The following is a 27768-nucleotide window of genomic DNA, read 5'->3' on the forward strand; positions in this document are numbered from 1 at the left end:
TTGCCATTCCTCCGTTGTTCCCAGCAATAATAAAAGCTGACGCAATAGATAAGGTTGCCTTACAAAAGACAAATATATTTAATAGTGTATATACAAATTAGCTGTTCAATAATGCTGTACAAAGCAGGAATATCTTTAAAGAAACCCTGAGCAAAAAGGAGGATGTAATTTTTATTTTACACTTATTACAACATTATTTCTGGTATTTGTTTGCTATATCGACTAATAAAGGGTTATGTTAAAACCAGATGTTAAAATAAAACTGGGCATTCTTTCTATTTGCAGCTTATTTAAAAATCTAGAGAAAAGAGTACTGCCCCATCAGCTTCAGAAATAGATGTTTAACGTGGTAGAGAACAAGCCGAGCCTGAGTTACCCAAGACAACCAATTCCTTTAGCTGAAAGAGTGTCTTCTGTCATCAAAAAGAGCCATCTGGAAAAGCGTTGGCTCCCTGCCAAGAACAACCCTTTAACAACTGCTTGTCGTGCACTTTAAGTAATAGCATTCATAACGGCACAACCTGGAGTGTTGGTAAAGGTCCTATTGGAGGAGCAACGTATTCCTCCTCCCTCAGTAACCGCAAAAGGATGTTCTTCTTATTCTTTGGCCAGTTATAAATGTGAGTGTTCTGCAGCCAGGTAGGCACGTGTTCCTGAAAAACAAGCAAAAAAAAAAAGTGAAGTCCCATAAATCCTCCTGAATCTGTACCAGAACCTTGCAGATTCCATCAGAGCCTGCCAAGCAAGATTTCATTTTGTCTGTTCTAGGCACTTCCTGTAACAACAAGAAATTTTAATTTGGCTTCAGAACTGTATTTGGGTTCCTAAATAAATGAACTTGGTGTGATCTCACAGCTTGCCTGTCTCTCTTTCTTTTCTGCCATCATGTTGGCTAATTTCACCACATTTCAAAGGGATTCTGATCTCAGTGACAGGCATCTAAAGGCTTGCGAAAATAAACATTGAGAAGAGAAGGGAGACATTTTACTGCCCCCACTAGGGAAAGGCTGCCACCTTCGTTGCTGCTGAAGAATCCTCACAACATGTTCAACCCTGGGGATGAGAACTGATAGGGAAAGAGCAGGACCACAGGGGAGCATTTCTCATCCTGGTAGCCTTCTCCCCCTCCCCTTGCACCTTCCTTCGCCAAGCATGGCGTCTCCCGGGCACCTGCTAAGCAGGAGGCTGAGGCTGATGCTGAGGTGGGGAGAGACTAATGCATCTCCAGATTAGCAGGGTCAGACCTCCACCACTCTCCGCAATCCGGGAAGGATGCAGCCTTTCAGAGGGGTTGGCCAGTGCCCATTAACATAATGAAGATGGGACCACCTTGGCCCTGGACAGTGACAGCAGGCTGATGGAGAGAAGCCTGCTCAGTCTTCATGTTCCCATAACTCCACAGCCTTGGGAGGTTTCCATATGGATGGCCTGGATGTGTAGGGGTGAAGGGCTGTATTCATGCCACTAGTTGAAAAAGGGGAAAAGACTGATCCTTGACCAAAACGAGCTGCTGTCCACTGGAGATGGAGATTTCTTTTTGGAGAGGTGTTTTAGGAGGCACCAGAACAGAGCCAAAGTGAGACAGCAGGTAAGCAACATGAGCACTTAAGACATCCAGCACTTGCTCCCTGGACCTCTTATTTAGCAGGGCAGTATTTTCCCAAGGTGGCCCCTGTTAGGAACAGCACAGTCCCTGTCAAGCCAGTGGAGCTAGCTCCAAGAGGGCAGTGTGAAAAGCTGGCGTGCACCATGCCTCTGGTGTCTTGCCAGGGGATGCCCTGGCATAAGCAGCATGTGTCCTGCCTGCCAGCAAACAACCTAGCTGCAGCCCAAATCTTTCATTCCCAAGCGTCATGCTTCTCAAATTGGCTGTCTTTTCCTGGAACGCTATGGCTGTAGGGACCGGCACCGTCATTCCCACTGCTTAGGAAGCGATGTGTTAATTGGTGCGACCACTTTGTTAGTTCTACAGGATTTATGTATAAGAAGGAGGTAAGTGACCCAGGTGCCTCCAGACCCATTACTCTGACTTCTCATAGGTTTCCAAACAAGCATCTTGGTGAGTGGCAGAGGTATCTATCAAGCCTGGCTTTCTCCTTTCTCCAGTGGCCAAGAAGGCATAGGCTTTGCTGAATGGTGTCCCCAAAGTGGAGGGTTTAAAATGTTGCTCTTCCAGGTAGACACCCCACTGTACAACAAGGGTAAGATCCTGCAGCATTTGCTGTGGTAGGAACATGACTAAGATTCCTTCTTTCCACCAGCAAGTCTGGTTTTGCATAGGAATGGATTTTAATCTTTGTGAACTTTACTCCTTTGACAAATCTGTTTGAAATTGGCCAAGAGATTCAAACGTTACCGGGAGAAAGAAAGATAACTATGTTTGCATGCATGTGCAAACCCTTATTACCTAGAATTTGTTTCTTTACTAAATCTTGTTAAGAGCCATAGAAGGAAATGCAATAAAATACAGCATGGATTTACCAAATAAGCCCCCTCTGTGTCTTTGATAAGAGACTACATTTTTTTGGAGGAAGGAAATGCAGTAGACCTAGTTGGTCTGGACTTCAGCAAAGCATTTGATATAGGTCCACATGGGAAATCATTAGTTAAGCTTGAAACGATGGAAATTAGTGTGAGAAATGTACAGCAGGTAAGAAACCAGCAAGTGGGGATATGATGAGAGAGGCATTGTACATCCAGAGACAGGCTCTGGTGCCTTTCTTCCAGAACTGCTCCTGCGACCAATTTCATTTAATATCCTCCATTATGAACTCGGTGCAAAAAGCACCTGCACGCTAATGAACTCTGGCAATAATTTTAACTTAAGGGAGGTGTGCAGGGGTAACTATAGCTTCTATTTTGATTCAGATGGAGAGCAGAGAAAGCAAGAAAGGGGCTTGTCCTTGCCACATGACACTGGCTGTCATTGCGGGTGGGAGTAATGGGAAAATGCTTACCGCTCTCTTAATTTTTTTTATTCAGCTGTGTCTCTGTAAGCCAAGAGGAAATTCTCTCTATGCCACTGAGAAAATGATAACCTTGAGGATCAAACTGGAAGGAGGAGGGCAGACTGGATTAGTGCAGAGGGCAGGGCTGCGCATTCAGGGCCATGTCAGCGGAGCATGGTTTGCGCTCTCCCAGCTGCCCTGGCACCAACCCTGCTCACCTCACCCCTCCGGCTGCCTCCGCTCTGCCAGAGGTAGCCTCTAGTATGGGGCAATCGTGGCTTAACGCTTCTGTCATTGGGTGACCAGATCAGGAGAATATATTTCTGTGGACTGGCTCGATGCAAGCCTTGAACCAGCAAGACCTAGGTTTCCTTTAGCAGCATACAACAGGAAGCTGGAAATGCCAGTTCCACCTTAACTGCGTGTTGTGCTTTTTCTCCTCATTATCTAATTTCCTAATGAACAATCTTTGGATCACATAGATCCCTTCCTGTTCGAGGTTGACTAACTTTCACATACCAGCAGTGCTTTATGATGTGCTTTGTATGAGATTAACTCATCTAATAGCCACACCCACAAAAACCTAAACCTTTCTCCCCTGCTCTTTTCCACTGCCAGCTACAGTAGACCTCGAACATGTAAAAGGCAGTATAAAAAAGACAATATGAAAGTAATTTGCTTGCCAGCATCATCCAATTGTGGCATTTTTCAGGTACCTCACCTCTGACTGCCCACAGATTTCATTACTGCAACTTGTTGAGGCTCTGGCACTCTCCTTCCACCCATGATGTCCTCAGTTATATTATCATTAACTAGTTAGATGAAGGTAGATGATATACCAAAGAAATGTGTGAAGAAAGAGAGCAAAGCTTAATGGCAGTAGAAAATGCTGATCTGCATAATTTAGATGAGAAAGACACCTCTCAAAGAACTGAAGGGTGGTGTGGACTACAGAGGATGGGCAGGAAGGCTGCCTGGAGCCTGATGCTTTGATAACAGCAGCTGAATAAACCAACCCTGGAAATTCCTTATAGATCACTGTCTGAAAGCGCCACTGCTATATGCTAAATAGCCTTTTGATTCAGCCAAAATTAAGCTAAGTTTATTGTTCTTGTGTCTGCCTCAAGGTCCAAAGTCGGCTTTAGTGCCTGATGGGCCACTTCTTTCTGCAGCCCTTGAGGTGCCAAGTGGCTGCAGGCTGTACAGGCTGGTTGCGTGGCAGGCGCTCAAGGAGCCCCCAAAGTTAGGAGCAGTCCTGCTCTTTGCCCCCGGATCAAACTGCAAAGACTGACTGAAAATGCTGACCGGTTCACTGCCTTTGGTCTGCCAGATTCCCACCAGTGCTGTCTCCCAGCTTTTCACACTTAAGGCAAGTACCAGACCGAGATCATTCAGGAAGGGAGCTGAATGACATGAAATACCAGAGGTACTGTTCATTCCAAAGGACCTCACATATTTTACGAACTTGGTGACATGTTTTCAAATTTCTGAGCTTATATTAAGTCAGTGCCTAAATAAAGAACTTGTTCATACTCAAATCCACAAGTGCTGTGGCACTTCACAGCCCTACAATCATTGGTAACATCGTTTAAACCTTGATTTAGGTTCCAGAATTTAGGCACCCAAACAAATATAAAGAACCTTTCCATACTTTTCCAAAATGCAGCTGTACTTAGGGGTATCATGATAGCTACCCAACAGTGCAGACAGCATTTGGCGACGAAAAGTGAACACAAATCCAATATATCCATTCTAAGTTTGGGGAAGAATGCAATTTCTCAACTGTAACTGAAGCCATTTAACTTTTCCGGCCTTGTAAAAATCCAAGAGATTCAGAGTGAGGAAGAAGGGTACAGGAATCTGTTGCATTACTTCTTACTCTCAAATGAATCTTCAAAACCAATAAGGAGGGCAGATGAAATTGCAAGTCCTAAAAAACCTTATAGTTTGCCTTTGATGGGCCCATCAAAGTTCAAGCAACAGCCTCGTACTTTAATATTTATTATCCTCTTTATTTTTATATTCTCAACCCACCCTCTTCCAGATCCGCACTTCACATCAGTCATAAATCTCTCCCATCTCACTCATCGGCATTACATCTGGATAAAATTATAAAAGGTTTAATATAAAAAGCATGCTTGCTGGATAGATTGTCTCTCTCCATTTAAATTCTTTCAATGCTCAAGACAATTTAAGTTTTAGTTATACATTCATCATCAGAAATATATTTATGCACTGATTTATATTGTGGATGAAATGTGTTTTATTTGTATATGCATAAAACTATAAACTTTTAATGTAAGATGTAGCTTTGGAGTATCACTAGTGGGACATTTAGAACCAAGAAATTGAGGCTTTGGCCTTTAAGATTTCATCTGGTGCACTGTGATCAAAATAATATGTGTTTAATCATGCGACAAGTATATATGCATGTATGTATGTTACCTTTTTGGCATTTGGAAAAAGCACAGGGATGAATCTGAAGTTCATGCTTCCTTGTTGTATAAACTCAATCTGCATCTAGAATAGAACAAATTGCCAGATTTATTGTAATGACATGTCAATTTTTCTTCACATGCCTCTGAATCCTAAGCATAAAAACATTTGTTGCTTACTTAAACTGCTCTTCTGATAAGTGATTTGATCTATTGCTGGTGGACTCGGTATCGTTTTATTTGGCCACTTAATCTGATTCTTCATTACTACAGAAAGGATACAGGAAAGGTCTGACAACATTTCTTGAGCATTTAGTTCTGTGGTGTGAAATAATTGTGGATTTAGCTGCAGTTGCAATCCCACGAAATCCATCTAGAACCAACAAAGTTTGTCTTGCCTAAGGCTCCAGTTCAGTCTCCAGCAGGGTGAAAGATTTCAGCTGGAGGCCAGCTCCGTGTCCAGGATAGGACCTAGCCTGTTCCCTGTGTCCCAGCTCCACGTCTGAGCTGGGACCCAGCCTGTCCCCTGTGACCCCGGACACAGGCGTTCTGGGGTTGGTAAGGACAGCAAAGTACTGCTGAGGGCTCATCTGTTGGTGACGGCTTCTGAGAAGTCTGACTGCAGGGTCAAACTGGGGAATCAGGTGGGTTATAGGGTGAGAAAGACAGCAAACTGCAAACTGAGGGAGAAAGGATGAGTTTCACGGTTCTGTGGGCAATTCTGGGCTAAATGTCTGTCCTGTGACAGACTGCAGAGATGGGCCTACGTGACCCGTGCTAGCCCCCTGCCACCCTGTGCCCCCAAGAGTCCCCAGCTTTCCAGTTCTGGCCTTTGCTTTGCAATTCCACCTTTCAGCCAGCTGCATTGCTGCCCAAAAAAGACCTCAGTTACAGGATGGCCGAAGCAACAGGGGCTGGTTTACAGGGAGGAAGGTCAGGCAGTGTTAGATAAGATTGTGCTCAGGGATATATGACAGGGCAACAAGGGCTGAAGAAGGTGAGGGAGGGTAAAAACCATAGAACAATAAAGAATATGGAGGAATAAGATGAGCATGTTTAATAGGATTTTTCTTCCTTGAACCTCTTAGCAGATGTTAATGAGCATACGGAGCTGATGAGAGGGAGGATTAATGAATTCCAAAGGGGGGTGTTTAACTATGGGGATTAGGGAAAACAAAGCAAAGAACCTGCCATTTGGAGACAGATTTGTCTTTTGAGAAGAGGAGGCAGTCTTTATAAAACAGCAAATGCGTGTCCTTGCTTACCATCCTGTGGATGTATTTAGTATGTAAGCCGTGTTCATCCCTGTCCAGCTGGGATTCAGCCCCTTCCACATCCTGTTTGTATTTTGGACTGATTGCTATGATTATCATCACTGTCTTCTGTTAGGAAGAAAAGCACTTTTATGAAACTGGGAAACGCAGCGTGTTTGGGAGAGGCAGATCAGAAATCTGCCAGTTTGTGTTTTAAGTGATCTTTATGTTCCTGGCAAACACAAGAGGATCTCATTCATTCTGGCAGGAAATACAGGAGAACTCGTACACTCGTTCTCCTCATTATTTCTCAAGATCTCATAATATAGAAAAACTAAATGTCAAGAGATACATTAGCAGCTACCAGTTTACAGTTGGAATCCCTGTAATAAAAAGCTACTTTTTATCAGTGTAGTGTGTCTATGTACATACACAGAAAAGTTTTATCTTCAAATTCAGACCTAAATGTTTTCTAACAGCTTATGTAAAGGTACATCTATTTAACCATCTATGGCTTTTTATGCCGCTAAAGGCACTTGTCTGTGGAGACTACACCTAGGGCTCTCGGCAACAGAAGCAGCAACTTTTCTTGCTGATCTCCTTAGCGGCAAGGTGTGCAGAGAGGTGGCAGCGCAGAGGGGTGGGCTGTTGCAGGTTTAGGGGTACCTAGCAGCTCTGTCCCATCTTGCCGCAGTGGGCTGAAGGCTATGCTCCTCTCCCTGCTGGGACAGTCCGGATGCTGCCTGTGACCTGTTTAATCCCAGGCCCGCACTGAGCTCAGGTTTCCACAGAGGGGCCATCCTTCATATCTGGGAAATGTCTCTCCTTAATGGTGGGCCAGCGAAGAGGCTCAGCAGATGAAAGCCTCCTTACTTGTGTTTACCTGGGGCCTGTCTTTTATCCCCGCCACATCAGGCTGTGTAAGGCTTCCAAGTCTGTGGCTCATAGTCAGCCTGGCACCTAATTAACTCTTTCCTTCTGTGCAATATCAAGGGAATTTGCCCCACCACAGGGTCAAATACGATAAGGAGCCATTATCCTGTATGCTGACTTAACATACACCAGAATTACATTTGCTTGTGCCTGACATGCATGTAAGCACTTACAGATGTTGAGGGTTTGCAGAGACATGCCCGGCTGCACACATCCCCCTGCTTGGGTCCAAGCAGTCCCCTCTTCCTCACACATGTAAAGGTTTTGAAGATAGAAACCACCTCTACAGTCAATGGAGGAAAACAGGCATTTCTGGGGCAGGAAGTCAGAGAAGGATCCTCATGTGCAGAGGGGGAATTACTCTCTGCACATACTGGTCTTTCCTACTGACTGTGCAGGAGTCCCAGGGGAGATCTGCCAGTTTGTATTTTAAGTGATAATGATGTTCTTGGCAAAAGCAAATTCAGCCTGGCTTCTAGTTTCAGTACCTCCATTATGCACGGTGAGCCCAAGCCTAATTTGTCCTGATGAAAGCCCCAAAAGGCATGACTGCATTGCCACAGCAGAAGCCCCAAGCTGGCTCTGCATGCAGTAGTACCGTGTCTGCGTGGTAGTGTCCTTGAGCTAAGCTGTCCTGCTGGCCACCTTCAGGAAACCTGTGTCGTGCTGTCTCAGATGGCTGAGCTTCCTTCCTCAGGTGGGGGAGAGCCCACCACTTTGTCATCCTGTTCCTGAGCCATGGAGAACTGCCCAGGGTGAGTCAGAGGCCTGGTGGCTATACCCAGCAAGGCACAAATCAAAGGAAGCTGCCCCACGATGGCACGTATTGAACGACAGAAGTACCAGATTGTGTCCAGCTGTGCTGGTATAAGGGGACCACTTAGCTTGATCCTAAAGGAGATGTGCACTCACTGAGGAAGTTGTTGCTGCAGGGGACTGCGCTGACAGGTATATGAATCTCTGTTTTACTACTTAGATCTATACAAAGTGATGAGAACAAATCTATCATTCGACTAACAGAATACCAATTTCCAGTTCACATGGTTTATCCAGAAGAACCCTTCAGTGTTTTAGTTAGGAACATAAAAGCTACAGGTGAGAAGCATGATGAACACTAGCCACTACTATGCAGTCTGGAATGAAATACAGCTATAATTTTAACCAAGCATAGCTAAACCCCACTGTGAGACGGAGGAACAACTTGTCCAATGGCAGCTTCAGGCTGAATATAACAGCCAGCATTGGAATTTGGCAGGAATGCCAGGATTAGCACTTCATTTCTTAAAGAAAGAGCTTTGGGACCATAAGATGCAGAAGTGACTGAGATTTGCCTATGCTTTCACTGCAAGGCCTCTGCCATTTCTGTAGGGGCAGGAAAGATGATAGCAGGGTCTTGCATTTTGATTCTGCTCCAGTTGCTGTTAGAATAATTCAACCATTTTCCTCAGGTCACCTCTGCTGTGAACAAGGTTAAATTGCCTTTACATACATCACTTAGGTAGCGCTCCATCCACTTAATGATGTCAATTCCTCGTACCGTGTCCTCAAATATATCAATCTGCAAGAGAATAAAAGTCTATGGTGAGCATCCTTTCGCCTGTCCTCCCCATTTGGTGCCAGTGAAAAGGCACCATGTTAGTTTCTAACATGCGTGCTTAATTCCCTTAGGAAAGAAACATCACACAGTCATAGAATCATAGAATCAAGTTTGAGTTGGAAGGGACCCGCAAGGATCATCGAGTCCAACTCCTGGCCCTGCACAGGACAACCCCAAAATTCACACCATGTGTCTGAGGGCGTTGTCCAAGTGCTTCTTGAATAGCATCAGGCTTGGCGCTGTGACTGCCTCTCTGGGGAGCCTCTTCCAGTGCTCCACCACCCTCTGGGTGAAGAACCTTTTCCTAATACCCAACCTAAACCTCCCCCCGCCACTCCCCCACCCCGCTCCCCATGTGCAACACATGTGTATGTGCAACTTCTCCCCTTTCCCTGCAGTCCAGAGTTGAGCTGGATGGGCAGCCCAGGCGGGTGGAGGGGGGCTGCTGCAGGTACACCACTGGGCTCCTGCTCAGCCGGCCTTTTGACCAGCCACGCTGCCTTGCCAGCTTCCAACTCCCAGGCATTTTTGCTCATCAGAACAAGAAACAACCACTGACAGTGAATGTTATATATTCAACGTTTGGAAATTGACTTTTTTGCCTCTACATACCTCAAGAAGGTGGGTGGCTGCCCAACTTCTCTATCTGTATAGCTGCAAACATCCACTATTTTCTGGCTGCAAGGATATACACTGAGTGTCAAGTTTTAGCTTCATATTGAACTAAATTTTCCGAACGTGTGGTGGGAAGTCAGACAGGTCACTGATACTGGATGTAGTAACCCAGACTTCAGTGACAGCAGAGAGGTGGAGGTCTTCATAGGACTGAATATGCACAACACTGCTCGCTTCCCTGCAGGCTCAGTAAGCCCAGAAATGGGCAATCAATGACCATGACCAACGGACTAAGCATTAACTCCTCCAAGTTTTTGACAGAAGAGTCATGTTCTGCTCTTAGGGCTCTTTTTTTCCCTGTTTTGAAAGTAGAGAACATATTTGTTTCCCATCTTTGGGGCCGTTTTGTTAAATATATTATTCTGCAGCATGCTCCAAGAACTGCCTGTCCAGCAAAGGTGCTATTAATGAGACTTCTACTCCATACCTCTGTGGTCCCCACAGCTTTCTTATGAATTGGTCATAGTACAGAACTGCTGGAGAGAAGTATAATTGCAGTCTCTGGAAAAAAAGTCTTTGATTCATGAAAATAAATAAGAGTGTGCAAAGCCCCCCACTGAGTTTCATTCAGTTTAATGATAGCCACTTGCTTAAATGCTTTCCTGAGTTGAAGCCAAAGAGTTAAGGTTCAGAGGTCAGATAGCATATGCAGTTGAAATAAGAAAATATGAATAAAGATTTTGATGAACACTGAATCCTACAGCCTCTGTTGATGGTTCCCTTAGAGAGGGCGGTTATGATGAAGTAAACTCATGAGAAGTTAAGTGAAAACCTGGATGGCTTATGGGATTAAACAGCAGGACACAGATTCTTTTTTCAGGCCAGTGATTTTAGAATACCTTTTACAAGAATAACAAAGCGAATGAAACTATGAGATGGGCTGTTTCATTAAGCTGTGTGAAATACACTGACTTTAGACCATTTTTTAGCAGAAAGGTATTAAAATCTGAAGAACCAAAAATGTAATAGCATCACAGAAAAAAAAAGCTGGGATGCATGAAAATTGACCTTTTTAAATATTGATATTACAGACCAAATATGAGACAATGTAATGGAATAGCTCATACCATTGCCCATCTGGTGTCACTAAATGGAGTTTTCCAGGGTTATTATTAAAACACATTTTGGAGCATAAACTTCAGTTAAAATATGAGCAAACAAAAAGGCAAATCATTTAAGTTACAGCTTCTAAAGCCAAGGCTAATTTATTCTATTTGTATCTGCTTTAACCTACAAAATACGATGATAAACATTTAAATGGACTGTGTATCAACTCTGATTTTTTAAAAAATGTCTCTGTTCTCCCCTGGTTGAAAGTAGTTTTCTCCAGAAAGAATACTTACAGCAGTTTGAAATCCATTTACAAGCAGGAAGTTCACAAATTTCATAACCTCGACCGCTGTGTCCACCGAATAGGTTATAAAGACCTTGCCTAGGAGAGAGAGTCCCTGTGAATATGTGATGCATTAAAATACACCATTTGGAGAGTGAGACTTTCACAGCCCTCCTTTTCCACTGCACTGCGGGTTCTGCCCACTTACATCTCTTCGGATTATTTACAAAATGGATGGGTGGATAGTGCAGTGGCTTGGTGTTGAATGCAACCCCCCCATCCAGAAACCTTGGTCTAGATTTAAGCTCCTACTACCTTGCTGCTGGCAAGCAGCCCTGTGGAAGCTGGAAAGGGCAACATCCCTCTGCTGCTCGCCCTGCCCTGCTGCCAGAGCTGTTTCTTCCCCAGCCCTTTAGCACACGTGAGGTTGGGCCCTCACCCAGAGCTCGTGCCACCTCCCCTGGCTGCAACAGCACAGCTTTCCGCCAGACCTCACTGATGTGGCTGGGAGCTGAAGGAGCCCTTACACCTGCTGTACTGCCTCACCTTATAGCAGCATCAACCCTCTGTGCAGGCAGGATAAATGCCAGATGACAGCAACGTCTTCAGCTGCCCTTGCCATTGTGGAAGGAGTTTCCTTACTAATTAAAGAATCATGGATTTGCAGGTTGGCATAAAACAGCTGGCTAATCTAATCCAGCTGTGCATGTATCACAGATGACACAATTTTATCCAGCAATTCCTGTATCTAGGACTCACTAACTGATAAAGCAGGGTTTATCCAAGAGCGGTATCCGGTGTCATAACTCACTCCTGCAGGCCAGAGAGGAGCAACTCTCTGGATTTGAAAGGCAATGTACAAAATGAAGAAAAAAGGAAAAATCAAGACCTCAGGAGAGATGTTGAGGGTTCTTAGCAGTGGTATATCTCACCTCCTAGCCAGCATGGCATTAAGAAGGAAGCCAGTTTTCTGAAACATGACTTTTCAGTAAGAGTTGAAGGGTGAAAGCATTTCAGGGGCCGGCAGCAGGAGAAGCACCTCAGCCAGTGCCTATGCCGCCCTCAGCCCTCACCTTGGGCTCCTGGCCCAAAGTCCTCTCTACTCACCAGTTCAGGGAGAAACTGAGGTCGAGACTCGACATTTTTGTCTGGTTTGGGACAGGCAGAAACACTTTATCCCTAGGGCTTTGTTTGTTATTAGTCTTTTACTGTAAGCTTTGGTGCCTCCTGCCTCAAAGGGACATCCTGTTTAGCAAGAACTCAAGAAAACAATTTAAACGGTATTTGTTTTTTGTAAACAAAATAACAAGCAATTAATGACAATTATGTTTTCAGGATTCAAGGGGATAATTCCATCCCACCAAACACGAATGCTCACACCCTACAGATGTGATGACACGCAGTGTTTTCTTTTCTTGTTGTCTTTGTGTCTAAATGTCGTTCCCACTGCCTTCTCTCCCCCGGAGCTTTCCCACCTAAAGCTGTCAGGCTGCGCTATAAAATCTTGCACAGAACAAATTTGCTAACCACTTACGCAACTCCTCCGGCAAATTGCTGGTTCTCAGCGTTCCCTTGGCTGCAGGGTTACTGAGAGGTCTCGGGACGGCAGCTGGAGATGGAAAATTGTCAGAAGGACAGCAGCAGGCTTCATCCGGGCCACATGCCTTGGGGGGAATCTGACCATTAGGTAGCTGGTTGTATAGCTGGTTTCTACACAGAAAAGCAAGTGAGGATTTTAGAAATATTTATTTTCAGGTAAAATTTGGATTTTTTTTCTTTTAATAACACCCTAAGAACTTTACCTTCATATTAGCTAGGAAAAGGTCTTGTAGAAATGCTTGGCTCAGCATTCCTACTTGGTTATTACAGCATCTTTTGAACGGATACCTTGGTGACAGTCTACCACAAGACACAGCTTATTGCAGAAGCAACATTAGCCACAGGAAGTAAATGCACCTCGTAGCTGAAAGCTGTTTGGTTTGCAATTAGCAGAAACAAAGGCAATCTCTGAGCGAGAAATAATGCTGAGCTGTGGATGTTGTCAGGCACGTATGGGAGCGAGGTGGCACTTGAGTAACCTCTTCCCATTATCTAAAGGGTGCTTCACGGCACCTTAGGTGCTCTCAGGATGCCCTGTCCAGTACAGGAGGCACAGCACAAGGTGGGGATTGGGAAAAATGGCAGTACAGGGCGCTCCAGCTCCAGCTCTGGCACAGCTTGGAGGTTGTCCGGTTTTGGACAAGACTCAAAGTTTTGCTGAAGGGAACAAAGTTAATTTCTTGACCAGCAACAGCAGACCAATGAGGATTTCTCATGTGTTAGGTATCTGTGCTTCAGACCTGCAAAAACCTTGCCTAATGTCTTCTCCACTGTAACAAACAGAGAGAAAGGGATGATTTTAGGAAGTTCAGCAGTTCTTGTCCTACTACACTTTGCTTTTATGGCTTAAGTCCACAAGAAGGTGAACCTATACGGATTTTTACACAAGGTGTGCTTTGAATCTGCTGGGCTGAATCTGTTGGGTGTTAGGTTTCTCTGGGAGCTTTTCCCCACAGAGCAGTGATGTTTAGTCAATCAAGCCCACTCTCTTCTTTTTCCTTTGCCTTCCTTAAATGAATGATGACAGGCTGGTCACAGCATGTTTTCTGTTGTCACATTAAGATTTGGTTTATTCATTTCGGTACAGATGTTTTCTGTTACAAAATACTCTATAGGCAAATATTACCAACATATAACTGCCGTTCCTGGAATCAGCATGCAAACACCAGCCACGCAGCCACAGGACAGATCCTGTGTATTCTGGATTTCTTTTAGCAGAAGAAAATACCAAGAAAAGCAACACTTCCTTCATTGACAGCCAGAGAAAACTCCTCTGTGGCTAATTTACAGATCTTCCCAAAACTTCACCTTATCTAACAAACATGGCAAAAATTAGAAGTCCGTTTTTAAATTTTACTACTACAAAGGGTGCCCACTATTCCTTGATTTATATTTCCATATAAACACTTCAGTGCAATTATCTCTGCTGCAGGTACTGCCTTACCTTGCAGTCGCTTTTCTCTTACAGCCCCTAACTTTTCACAGGCCAGAGCAGTGCAGTATTTCTGTCTCCCGCCCTCTTTTGTCCCACCTGTTCTCTCAGTTTTCTACCAAGACCATGTCACGTAAGTGGACGTTTTCAAACACGGATGCCTGTAAGTTTAGCACGTCTAAAAGTATTGTGGCACTTAAATAAAAACTGTCTGATTTCAGATGTCGTCAATACCTGAAGCTTCAAATTGTTGGTATGTAGCTGAGTCTGGAGAAAACCCTGCATGGATAGTATTTCCCATCTGTTAATGACGTACTTATAAGGAGGCAGATATTAGGCCTGGTAAATTAATATTTGAAAACCAGTCAAAAAGCGCTGTATGAAAAAGGCTAGACATATGATGCTTTATCACTACACGAAAACTCGTAGAAAAGGCTGCAAACTGCAATGGAGAGATGTATCAGCAGTGGACAAAATTTTCTCCCTTTTTCTCTGCACTACAGAAGAGGTAAGAAGGAAATCACTGGAAGCCAGTGATTGAGGCGTCCCAGGCTAGTACAGCATAAAGCTGAAGACTGCAGCGAGCTCCCGAATTGACCTTTGCTCTCAGGCAGGAGAGCTCTAGGGTTTCAACTGAGAAACTTTTCAACCCCTCATCCCTTTAACCTTCAAGCATTTATCTTCCTTAATGTGTGCATTTCAGGATGCACTGTAACAACATATTGGGTATCCGGCTTTGAAGTTCTCTAGGGTAAGGTCAGGCCCATGCTGGGTGTAAAATAACGAATAAAGAAAACTACCCAGCATCTTGCATGTACCCCTGCAGCCTGGGCACGCTAACATTACAAGGCTTCAGAATTATGGCTTGAAAGCCTACAAAATCAGATCTGAGGAGCTTCCACTGCGCACAGCCCACCACGCAGAGGTGTACTCACGGGAATCGAGGAGGACCAGGGGAGGAGCATGTCCTCTGGGGTGGTCGGTCTCCAGTGCCCTTGGGAGCACGAAGGTTTGAGTAATTTGGGATGATTTGCTGGGCCGGGCGGATAACTCTTATGCAAGGTCCCGGAACAGGAGGAAGCGGTTGCGACGTATGTGCAAAATGTTGGTAAGGAGCTCTGCCATCTGGGAGGGTGAGAAAATAAAGGCAGCAACTATCATTTCAGCCAATACATTTTTGCCTCAGTTTGTGTTTATTCCTTTCCAGGCATGTCCTTCTTCATGTCTAGGGAAACAGAGTGGTTTGGAGGCATTTGCAGGTATCTTAGTCTGAAAAGAGACAGATTAAGGAACATTTCACAGTCTAAGCTTCCTTTTTCCCATTCGCATACTACAGGGTTCAGATCCCCGCCTTGGGTTGGGCTGTTGCGACAACTGACAGTTAAACGTTCAGGGCTGCTTTGTCCCTGCACTTACCATCCCTCAGTGTCTTTTGTTGTTCTGTTTTGGGTTTTTTTTTTTTAAATTTCTTTTTGGCAATAACTTGCAAAAATGAATCATCCCAACATTCTCATGAAAGCAGATGCAAAATCCTGGAACAAATCAGTTTGCAACACTAAGGCTAAACAGACTGTGATTATTGTAAATGAAAAGAGAAAAAAATAATCTCTTGGTTTGTTACTTCACCCTGTATGAATTTTCTGCCTAAGTGACCTTTTAAGGCCTTGCTCCTGCTGCTGTTGCCATCCAGGAGGCTGCAGGGGAAGCCCAAAGTGACAATTTTGCTCACGTAATTCTGAAAAACCTTACTGTTGTTGGCAGCACACACATAATGCTGTTTAATAACTAACATACAGTGGAACTGTTGGCATAAACTGAAAGAGAAAGCAATGTAAGCTGTTTTGTTTCCCAAATGGGGAAAACTATTCTTTTTTTTTTTTTTTTTCCAGTCTTTCTGCTTGCAGTTTTCATTAGGCAGCAGCTCTGCACACTTTCAAGCTGCTGTGTGCAGATCAAAGTCCAGCCTGGCAGAGCTTATTAGCACTGCATGATTATGGTGTTATGAACTGGCTCTGAAACACTCCTTTTTACCCCCCCTAGATTGTTCTTTAAAATCCTTTTAGCTATTTGGGGGTCATGCAGCCATGAGGACTAAAATTTTTTTAAAAGGGGGAGGAGAAAAAAAGAAAGGAAACAAAGCTTTGATGAAATAGTCCAGTTCCAGGAGCCAGTACTTCAAAAAAAAAAAGCCAACCAAGCTCACAATTGCAAAGAGATTCCTGATGAAATTGTGAGTTGGCAACATCATATTTGTTGAGATTGTTTCAGGAGATTTTCCTGCTCCCTCTCTTAACTATTTGCAACAGGACAGGGTGAAAGAGGCAGGGAGAACAAAATTGAAAGTAAATACGGTCTTCTCATGGGTTCCTCATGACCAGCTCTAGGGAAGGTGGCAGGGCTCTGGAAGAGCCAGTTTGGTTTACAGGTTTTTAGGCCAATGTTTCACCAGCTTCCTTCGCATCTATCTGATGCTACATTATTTTAATGGATGCAACCACTGCTGTTCAGAAGCAGAGTGTGGCCAAATGTGCGTGCCTGCATACACCAACAGCTCTCATATATAAATATCTGAAATAATGGTCCCTGGGCGCATAGCCCTGCCGCCAGGATTTCTTTGACTTCAGAAGCAGTTTTGCTGTTGTATCTCAAATAGCAGGTGTCCAGAGCCAGCTTAGAGCCTACGGGCACAATCCAGGCTATTGCTATTCCCCGGGAGAGGCGTGTTGCAACACAGAAACTGCAGAGCTTTGTTGTGGGTTGCCACTGCCCAACAATTATCTGAAACGCAAGGAGCTGTCAGGAGGTGATTTATGCTGTACGGGGCATGTGAGAAACAGGAGTACAGTTGCCAGCTTCTTGGTCCTGACCAAATGTGCTCCAGCCATCTGAGTTTATTTTATTCTTTTTGCCTTCTGGATATGGTTGAAATGGCAGTGATTTTTCTAAAGAAAGCCTTTCAGAGTTCCTGCTTTAAAACAAAATGGCCTCATTCAGTAAATGTCCTATTTCTCACGATGTCTGCGTGTGGAGGAGGTAAACGGAGGTAAATAGTGAGGGGTGTTGTGCAACCACCTCTTTGTCTGTTTAAAGCTGAACTGAAAGGAGAAGGTACAAAAATAAAACTAAAGGACGTTTTTCAAATATTCAGCTGTAGACATTGATGAAAGTCCATCTGTAGCCCCTTCCGCTTTACAAAGTACCAAGATCAGAGGTGAAAACTGAGGCTCTGATACCCTTTCTCTTTCATATACCTAATTATAGCACATCGCTGGAATCACAAAGCTCCTTAAACAGATGTAATATAAATGCTGTGGAGTCAACAGAAGGTTAAAAAAAAAAAAAAGGGTTATCAGAACAGGCCTACAGCTTTTTATTACAAAGCCAGCCCAAAACGGGTCAGGGTCTCATGAGTCTAATGTAATATAAATGATATTAAAACAATGATATTGCTGTTGAATGTTCAAAGCTCACTTCATAACAGATAAAAATCTCAGAGACTGAAAAGGAATACTAATTAATAGCAGGCTGTAAACTGTGTCGTAGTCTCCAAGAGCCAAAACATCCATATTGACGGAGTCACATCAGCGTTCACTGATACAATCACCAGCAGCTGAGAGGGCTCCATTTTAAGTAATGAGCTTTCATTTCAGCTGACACAGAAAAAAAATGAGGATGATGGATGTCACGCTCTTTTCACATAGAAATAAAACACATGGGTGAGTTTGGTCATAATGCTGGGAGATAGATACTATTTACAGAGATCAAGGGTAACCTCCCATCCTGATTCTGGCAGGAAATTCTTAACTTTGGCGATCCAAGTGGGAGCACGGAAATCTATGAAAACAACAGGAATTAAGCCGGTATAGGAGGCTGCTGAATGACTGATGCAAGGAGGAAGGAAATGACTAGAATATGAAATAACAGCAGGGAGAAGGCTGTGTATGCTCAGCGTGACCGACAAAGGCTAGTTTCTAGGCAAAATCGTTAGCCTTCATTTGATGAGCAACGGTGGGCTCTTTAACTTTTTATCTGACTCAGAGGTTCTGCATCAGAGAGTCTGGCTGCATAACCTGAAAATCTGGGAACATAAAATGGACTGCAAATAGGTGTTTAGAAAGGTTAATAATTGCATGCCCTGCATTGCTATTAAGTACAGCAGAAAAACACCAGCTTGGTGAATGAAGGCGGTGATACACCCAGAAAACCTCCAGTGGGGTGAGCGGTGCTACTCACATGGGCTCTCGGGGTGCTGCTCTGCCAGGCAGCGGTGCCCAAAGCATCCGTGGGCTTGCGAGGAGGCATTGGGATGGGGCAAGTGCTGGCACATGGGGCACTGCTGATGCTCAGGTCCAAAAAACTCTCTGGAGATCAGTGGTCCTGGGAGGTCCTGGGGGTTCAGCACAGACACCAGTGGTAAAGGGGGCTCCAGGTGCCTGATGCCCATGACATCTCGTGACTGGGAGTTGTACCCCGTGTCCACGGTCCCCAGCTCTGCTGGGGGTCTGTTCCCTGAGGGCTGCTGTGACCGTGAACTCCCTTGGCTGCTCTCCTCCAGTGAGTCCTTGGGAGCGTGAGGCAAGCTCTGCTCTGATTTACTGGAGTTGTGCCCGGTGTCAGCTGAAACCTGTGACCTTGGCTGCATGCCTTGTTTGTCCATAGCTACAAGATGCGTCTTGGAGGGAACTACTCCAGCTATTGATTCACCAGGGGAACAGCAACGTCCATCTCCATCAGGATTGGTATATTTTGACCATAAGCTGCTGTCTGGCTCCATGGATGGCGCTGACTGATGATGTGCTGGTGCTCTGCCAAGGCATGATGGATTGGCCACAGGCTGAGGCATTCGAGTGACACACGGCCTGTGGGACTCCTCATCCTCCATATCCCCTCCAGAAGGCTGCAAAGCCCTTTCCAAGACGTGCTCAGGAAATGGGGACCATGGCATGGATTCATCCACTTCGACTGGTATGCTTCGACCCACAAAGGTGCCTGAAAAAGTGGGAGAAGAAACTGTAAATGGATGGCCACACAGACAAATGTCTGTCGTCAGTCATCACTCAATGACTGTGAGCTGGAATACTGAAGAGCAATATGTATTCTTCATATTCTTTATACTTTTATGTTTTTTAAAAAGACAGGCAGAAAACAGCAAGAAAGGTCTGGCTGAATTTTGGCAAAGCAAGTAAGTAGAGGGTTAGCTGGAGTGTGGCTAGCACAGAGTAATAATTTGGACTAACCTGACACAGAGGCCATTTCCAAGTTTTGTGGTCGCACCGGAAACGAGAGTCAGCTGCCTTACTGCAAGGCCAGGATTTTCCAGCAAACTGGAAAACAAGAGAAGGGACTCTTGTGAACATGGTACAGTTTCACACAGGCAATAACCCTAAAATAACTCTATCTCAAAGACAGGAAAAGAAATACTGGTTAGAGTTCTGGAAATTGCATTGCGCAAACCAGATGCTTTAATGGGATTTCTGGAACTTACTGTTTCTGCTGAGACTGGAGGGGTGAAAAGCACATGAACTGTCTCTCAGAGGTAGTTTCTGCACCTGACAAAAGAGCAGGCTGCTTAGGGCTGGAGGTTTCGCTCAGGCATATTCCAGGAAATACAATCACTTGCAATTATTTTACTTCGGACCTTGTAATAATAGCTTCACACTGATACTTTGGATCTAAACTTCACTACACACCTAGCCAAGTAATTTCAACTCCAAAGCTTGTTTCCAAGTGTTGCTGATTATTTTATCGAACCACTTCATCCAACCTATTATGACATGGCTGTTGTTTTTTCATGTTATTGAAAATTAAAAGACAACTTAGAGATGTTAATTACTGTTTGGATTTTTTTCCCTCACTTCCTTCAGAACTTGCTTCGGCCCAAATGTCAAATTATCACTTCCTTTTGGGGGTGCTGTCAGCAAATTTGGTCCAGCCAAGCGATCCCTAATGATGGACACCTCTGCTCCACCTTCACTCAGAATGCTAGCAGCAGGGATGGGTGTATGCTGAGTAGGCTTCAGGAAGGGCATCCATCTTCATCCTCTTACAGAGGTATGCATATTAGCTTGCTCCCAGCAAATTTTATCTGGTACTGTGGAATATAGAGAATGAAACCCAGTGCTCATCACTTCCCCAGCCATTTTTCTTCTATCACATTGGCAAAGCTAAAATCCCAAGTATGAGAGTTATCAGAGAAGAATGGACTGAGCACTCAAGCAATGGGAATAACAGTGCTTGGCAACAGCTTTAAAACCTGGTAAAGACAGTCAAAATCACTACACATTTTAGGGGGTTTTAGTGATCCAGGGATTTCCCCCAACTTCAGTCACAGTAGCTTGAACAGAAAGGTCAAATGAAGAACATATTCAAATGACCACAGTATTAAAAACAGTTGAACAGGATCACAGAGAGATATAAGGCAGTGTCCCAGCCTTTACCCTCGCTCCCACAGCGATTCTATAAAAGCAGATGATGTGCCCTGTGCTATAGGGCAACAGTGAGGCTTTACTTTCAAGCTGATCAGATCAAATGACATTTATTTCCCCCTGAAATACCTCTGGCATAGAAAATTCTGGGTCTAATATTTGCTGTGAGGTAGGATAAAAACTGTGCTTTGCTGCTGGGCTACAATGTAAATATTCCTCCTCTGTGTAACTTAAAACCCATCTATGCAGAAGATTTACCATATATTCATACATAGCATATGTTATAATAAACATGGCCACAGGGAGAGTTATCCTGGGATAATTACAGTGGGATAATTATGCTGGTAAATTTTCCCATGTAGGCAAGTCGTCGGAGCAGGTATTAGTTGCACCAATGCAGTGAACACGCTGCTGCTCTGACAGCTGCAGCCCCCTGCGTGAGTGCTGGGTCTGGTCCCGAACAGGCTCCTTCCCATACAAGCACCCAGGCTTGAAATCCTGGCGATCAGCTCACCACCATCACACGTCTCTCCCCACAGTTTGTATCCCTTTTCCTCATGCCACGTCACTAACGCCAGCCCTGCTCGCTGAGTCACGGTTTTCTGACAGTCATAACTGATTTGATGGGAAAGAGAAAGCCTCAAGCTCTCATAATCAGCACAGGACCGTGACAGGGACTTGTGCTGCGCTGCCCTATGTGGTGGTGGCAAAACATCCTTTACCTGGGACCTTTGGTCAGGCGGCAGTTTAAATGACGACTGCCCTGTGGCGGTGACTCACCAGGACAGTACAGCTCAAAGTCAGATTTACACAAATCAGGTTGTAATGCCGCCAGGTGGTCCCCTGCCAGGCTTAGAGAAGCACCTGTGAAGATTAGGTGTCAAACTCCCTGCAAGGCATCTGCCTTTTGCTCATCTCAACAGCTTTGTACGCCTGGCCCTTGAATCATCTGGCCTGCTCAGACACGCTCACAGAGTGGATATCTCTGACCGTTTACTTGTAAGCTGAATGACATGCACTCGAGCAGCACAAATCGTATTGCAAACTCTTATTCCACCCACTGAGCATCTTCAGTTGAACAGGTTCCTTGTGCAGAAGTCACCCTGGTATTCACAAAGGACAAGCTCAGCTGTGGGGTACCGGGGTACAGCTCCAGCTCTTTAGCCACAAACATTGGCTGACCATCCCTCCCATTACATATAATCCTTAGCAAGCACCCAAACATGGCTTTTCAGAAACAAATTTGCAATGCTTCATATACTAAGAGGCTTCTTTGATGGTCTCTGAAGTAGTCAGATCAAAATTCTAGAAAACACTTTGAATTCAGATCCTGTATATTCAACAGCCTTTAGTTTAGCACCATGACAAGAAGAACACATTTCTGTGGAGAAACTGAGAATTCAGTCCAGAGCTCAGTGAAGTAAATGGGAATCTCTCTATTGACTTCAGCAGGTTTTGGATCAGGTGTCAGATGGGATTTAAAAGTTACTCCGTTCCTTTGGAGGCTACAACGTCCAAAGTTTTAGGTCTTTTTTTTTTTTTCAGTTCCATTGCTAACATCTGGCTGTCTGTGAAATGGATCATGCACAGACTGCATGAACATAAATAAAGGCACAATATGGGCAGAAAAAATACAGACTTGTTTTCTGCAGGTTTGTTATTTAGAGTATTTTTTCTGCCTTTCGGAGGAGGGATATTAAAACTTTATTAAACTGTATTGCAAACGATCAGCTACCAAACTCATCAACTGGCTTCAGAGTAGTTTAAAAATATCTTTCCTATTAGTTTAGCCCTTTGAAAGGATAAACACCTCTATCTCTCAAATCGACGTAATATTTAAATGACAGCTTATTTCCTTCCCGTGTAACAGGAGCTAAACATTATTAAAATTACTCCAAATATCTGAGTAAAAATAATGTGGTCAGACAGAAGAAAGACCTGATTCCATCGCTTGTGTTTTTACCTGCAAAAGCTTCTAGGCTTTCTTAAATATGATTTTGCTTAGACCCTGCTGCAGCTGAGCAACAAAAGCTGAGCTTTGATACCCACGCACAGCTCCTGCTCCCTTGGGCCCGAGGTAGGAGGCACTGAGGGGCCGAGGGCTTTGGTGTTAAAACAGACACATCATTAGAAAGGAGAAAAACTAACTTCATCCTCCTCCTCCCTCAGTAGCTCCAGTTGGAGATAGAAGCTGTTACAACAGCAGAGCTCTGTCTGTAGAGATGGCCCCATGGATAAATTAACCCCAGGATATGCTGAACACTTTTTGAGCAATGCTGGCAACTGTATGTGGATGGAAATTCCCGAGAGAAATCCCCACGCTGCTGGAAATGTTACAGATGATTCAGAAACATCCTCCAACAGCAGTGTTTCAGGACTGTTTCAGTTTCTGCTCTGCTGAAGATCCTTGGCTTTTGGAAAAAGACCCGATGCTGAGCCCATTATCCTGGTATTCTCTGTCGCCTCATGCTGCAGAGTTTCATCAGGTTTCCCTTGACTTTTCTAGTTAGTTTATGCTGCAAGTATAGTTATGCATAGGACAGAAAAAAATCACTCGCTTAGGTCTCCCGTGTTGAAGAATTAAGGTAAAGGAATGCTTCAGCGTATTGAAATACCCTTAGAAACCTGTAGCCTGATCCTTTTTCTGGCACAGAGACTGCTGGAGAGCGTAGATCATGCCCAGTCTCATTTCCAAAGACACTGCAACTTCAAGTCAGATCATGATATTGCCAGAAAGCTTTGAGAATTTAATATCCCCCCTGCACCCATGACTATGCAGGAGATTACTAATAACCAGCTGGAGCTGTTACATAAAGTCCTGCTTGTAATAAAGCGAAGAGGCCCCTCCTAAAGGGACAGAGTAGCCAGGCCTGGACTGCTTTCAAAAATGTCAAGGGAACTCCTTAAACCAACCTTTCTCCTTCTTTCCTTTCTCTGCTCATACACCCAGTCCTGTAAAGTGCATTAATTCAGCATATAACATTCCTGGGTGGGTGATCAGTGACACAAGCTCCTGGAAATAAACCCCATCCCGGCTCCCTTGTGAGGTTTCCCACACCCGGAGAGGTTCTTCCACTGCTCCTGACAGGGAGCCGGGAGGGAGGCTGCCCAGCCCAGCAGCTGCTCACGGCTGGCTGCTGCTGGCAATGGCCGGTTCTGGGAAGCTGCAGGGATGGCATAAATGAAGGGAAGAAATTCTGCTGCAGGTCGCTAGAGATGGGCCTGAGCACCCAAGTTTGAGGCGATGCCCAAACTCCCCTGAAAAACATCCAACGGAGGCAAAGGGCTGGCCAGGGAGAGGAAGGGTGTTGGGCTCGGGCTCATCTGTGCAGTTTTCTTGCAGCTAATTGTGAAATCTATCAGGTATTTCATCTGCTTCCTGGCATGAAGGCTTGTCAGGATGCACTGCCCCAAAACACTCACTAACCATCTATCTGCTTTTGATTAGAAAACTTCTGTTGTGAAGAAACAGAAGACAGACTGCAATGTGAGCATAGCTGCGCTCCCCATCACTTCCGGAGAGGGGGAAAATATCTTTGCTCTTTTGAACGAAGTTATATTTGTCTACATTGTTAAAACAGAAAATATTAGAATAAGAAAGAAACCTCACCTTCCTTGGTGCACCACACACAAGGGAAGGGTTTTGTTCACCGGTCATGGCATTTCTGAAATGGCACGGGTAGAGATTAAGGCAAAGCTGAGATCATAAAGGGTGGGGATGGACAGGAATTTCTTGATTTCCAAATAATTCCTGTGTACTTTGGCTGAATCCTTTAAGCTCCCTGGTGCTGCTGATATCCATCTGCAGGATGGGAGCAAGTGGATGCAGAATTTACAAGCTGCCATGAGGATGCACGCGTTGAGACTGCAACAAATGCTGTTGCCACGTGGTCAGACAAATGTCGTATGTAAGTACCCTTGCCTTAAATGCAGCTTTCTTTGCAGAAACACTAGACACAACTTTCCTCAGAAACACCCAGAGACAAATCCTTTTAGGAAAAGCAAGTGCAAATGTGGGAACTGTTTTGGGTCTATAACCTAGATCAGCAGAGCCAAGCTCTAGAGATTCACACTTCACCATGAAGAATTTTAGCTGCTGTCATCACAGACACTTATCCTCTCCTTTGCGTATCTTCCACAGCGAAGACTAAGGCAATGTGTCACCTTCCTAGCCCAGATTTTAAGACCCCTAGGGCAGGTAATGTTTATTTTTACAACTTCTGGAAAAAGTAGAAAAAAAATATGAAAACAATATTCCTCCTCCACACTGACTATATGGTTGCTTTTATGTATTTTCTGCAGCTGTGGCATGAAAGTCCACATACACCAGGAGAACAGAAGATACTTCCAACCCTCCCTGCATGGCAAACATCACATTCCCTTTTGCAGCACTGATGTTGCTTCACTGGGCAATCCATGGTGCAAAGACTAGTGTAGACCTGATATTTTTTGCCTCTTTAGTGTAGACTTGGATATGCATGCGATAAGAATGCTAAGTGATAAGTAGTAAGATACTAGAAAGTGCAATACCCTCAAGCAGGATCCAAACAGGGATCTCACATATAAGCAGCATTCCCTGACAGTTTTCTAATATTTGTGAAATATGAAAATGTCTGCAATGATCTTAGGTATCCTTAAAAATGTGTTTGTTTCCAGAGATTACCTCCCACCAGTTTCTGATGCTGATAAAACTCTCATAGGCACTGAATAACCCCCAAACTGGAATATCCCATGGCCCTGGTTCATCTGAAAATCCTGGCACAAAACTGGGGCTAGCTGAGTGGGGTTGGACAGGGGGACCACCCCGAGAGCTGTAAATCTCCCCAGACTGCTTTCCTATAGTTTCATGCCTTATGTTGGAGTCTCTGGTTCATAGTAAGGGAAAACCTCCAGCATTTTGTGGGCCTGATGTATCCCTCATCCCTAACAACTCTCCCCGCTCCGCAGTGCGAGGGCTGCGGGGTGCGTGGGTGGTGGGAGGGAGCAGGGAAGCCTGGGGGACCTGATGCATCTCCCTCAGCTGGCGTGAGAAAAGCCTCGCTCACTTGCTTTCATGAAACGTGCAGAAATGTATATGTCTTTCAGACGTGTACTCTCTGCCAAACTTCAAAAGCCACTGCTAGTGGTGGAGGGCACTGACAGACACGAACACCATAATTGCACATGCCTTGTTTCCCGCCTTAGAAAGACAAAGGGAAAATCCAATCCCATTAAAAAAAAAAAAACACATCATGTTTCAAGACATTGCCGGTGCTCAGCAAGAGCAAGCCTGACCTCAAAGGCTGACGGCATCGCAGGCAGCAGCACAATTGGCAGACGCTTGCCGGCAGCTGCCGGCATTGGTGAGCACTCGCCGGGGCACCGGCCCTGCCGCCCGTGCCCCTTTGCGCTCTCGTCTTCAGCATCATCCGCTGCGGGTCTCACAGCCCCGTCCCGTGGTGGCGGGGCATCGCCGCCCGCCTGAGACGGCACTGACGAGGCCAGGCCAGGCCTTGAACCCGCCCAGGGCTTGCAGGAACTGGAAATTTCTGGTCTGGCAGTTGCCAGCGGCAGTCGAGGACCAGTAAGCCCGGATCTGCTGTTCTCGTTGCCCAGCCAACACTAGCCTTACAAAACCCACAACCTGAAACAATCAGTTACTGTGTGAAATGGGAGCAGGTTTTAGATGGCTGATTTTATTCTAATTAAAAAGAAATACTACCGGCTTGCTTCCACTGTTTCCATATCAACGCCATGCAGAATGGTGCAAATGGGGTCTATGATCCTGTTTTCTTCATGTTTTCCAGCCACCTCTCCCTCGCCAGGTCCGGGGACCTGTTGTACACAGCCTTGAGAAATGCTGCAGGGGAGAGGAGAGGAGAGGAGAGGAGAGGAGAGGAGAGGAGAGGAGAGGAGAGGAGAGGAGAGGAGAGGAGAGGAGAGGAGAGGAGAGGAGAGGAGAGGAGAGGAGAGGAGAGGAGAGGAGTTGTTGGCCATTGGCCAACAAGCCACCTTGAGCTTGCACAGCCGTGCAGGGCGGGAATGGGATCAGGCCTGGCTGCCAGGCATTGCCAGGCAGCTACGTAAATAGGCAGGACAACATTTCGACACCAGGTGTGCCCGTTCTCAGTGTTTACCCTGAATCCCTCCTGATTTTTAAAAAAAAAACAACAAAACTGCAGTGAAATGGCTGAAACATGTTGTAACCATCTGTGAAACTCAGGCTATCATTACATGAGAGGAGAGGGGAAAGGGAATGAGACAACAACTTGAGGGGAAGAAACCCCCAGCGAGAGCCAGAAGTGGGTCAACAGCTAATTACAAACAGGGACCGAGAAAGGCAGCATCTCTAACACCTCTTACCTTGCAGGCGAGGGAGGCTCACGCTGAGCTGACCGAGGAAAGCGAGATGGTTGGCGTGCCTCCTGCGCACCCCGTCGCTCTCTTGGCGTGCCCGGGTCTCCTTCCTCGGGCTGGCCGGGCTTATTTTTTTTTCCTTCTTTTACGACACCCTCCCTGCCTCTCCCAGGTAAGCGGCAGAACTGGCTCTGCAGCAGGAAGTGGAAGAGGCACGCACGGCACGGCACAGCACAACGCGGCGGCGGCGGCAGTGGGAGAGCCTCCGTGGGGGAGTGACACTTTGAAGCTGAAAACTCACTCGAAATGCCTGCGTGCGGCTCGCTCCCTCTCTCATAGGAAGCCAGGCTGCCACTGCGTGAACCCCACAGAACTATAACTCTAGGGGAAACCCAGTGTGATTCCTAAACAGTGTGTGTCGCCGGGAAAGTCATCCTTTGCTTTTAGCCCTCGGTTGCTTACTGCCAACGCCAAGCGTTAAACCAACTGTGATTCAGACTGCCGAAGACAATCACATGATGGGTGTAAGAGCTATATAAAGAACAAAAAAAGGATTTCTCTGTTTTCTTTTTCTTTTCTAGGTTAGACTTCTAGACACTTCCAAGTTTCTCTCTACACCCACAAGGAGCAAACTCACTTTTCCTACAAGCTGAAACCCTTGCACAGCTCCTGAAAGCCGAGAAGTGCTGGCGCTGATGGCGTGGTGGGGTTTGAAGAGCCCCGGTAAGCCACGCCGGACGCTTTGTCGGCACAGTGCCAGGCTCCACAGCAGCGGTCCCTGGTGCGCCTGCTGGACGCAGCT

General features: G+C 45.3%; 1 protein-coding gene across 3 annotated transcripts; it reads right to left on the reverse strand.

Annotated features, from left to right (window-relative positions):
- Positions 1-49: 49 nt before the first annotated feature.
- On the reverse strand, positions 50-27386 carry TRAF3IP2 (TRAF3 interacting protein 2). 3 transcript variants are annotated; one of them, XM_075087457.1, is made up of 10 exons: positions 26973-27386; positions 19443-19529; positions 18439-19194; positions 15141-15330; positions 12709-12884; positions 11185-11273; positions 9059-9127; positions 6649-6765; positions 5394-5468; positions 50-653 (listed from the first exon to the last, which is right to left on the reverse strand). In XM_075087457.1, exons 2-10 carry the CDS (start codon positions 19456-19458, stop codon positions 507-509), a joined length of 1635 nt encoding a protein of 544 aa, XP_074943558.1. In that variant the 5' UTR covers positions 19459-19529; positions 26973-27386; the 3' UTR covers positions 50-506. The 3 variants fall into 3 exon arrangements, with proteins under 3 accessions (XP_074943558.1, XP_074943559.1, XP_074943560.1); XM_075087458.1 differs by lacking the exon at positions 18439-19194 and having other exon boundaries at positions 26973-27087; XM_075087459.1 differs by lacking the exons at positions 11185-11273; positions 12709-12884; positions 15141-15330; ... (1 more) ...; positions 19443-19529; positions 26973-27386 and adding an exon at positions 9779-9844.
- Positions 27387-27768: the final 382 nt, after the last annotated feature.

The sequence above is a fragment of the Phalacrocorax aristotelis genome, chromosome 3, assembly GCF_949628215.1.
Source record: "Phalacrocorax aristotelis chromosome 3, bGulAri2.1, whole genome shotgun sequence".
Lineage (NCBI taxonomy): Eukaryota > Metazoa > Chordata > Aves > Suliformes > Phalacrocoracidae > Phalacrocorax > Phalacrocorax aristotelis.

Bases quoted from the DNA above. Each gene is read 5' to 3' on its own strand.
- TRAF3IP2 (XM_075087457.1), bottom strand. The intron at 9,128-11,184 runs GTAAGTATTCTT...ATTCTCTTGCAG, and splicing joins TAAATGGATTTCAAACTGCT to ATTGATATATTTGAGGACAC. The intron at 5,469-6,648 runs GTAAGCAAGGAC...GTTCTATTCTAG, and splicing joins CTAAATACATCCACAGGATG to ATGCAGATTGAGTTTATACA.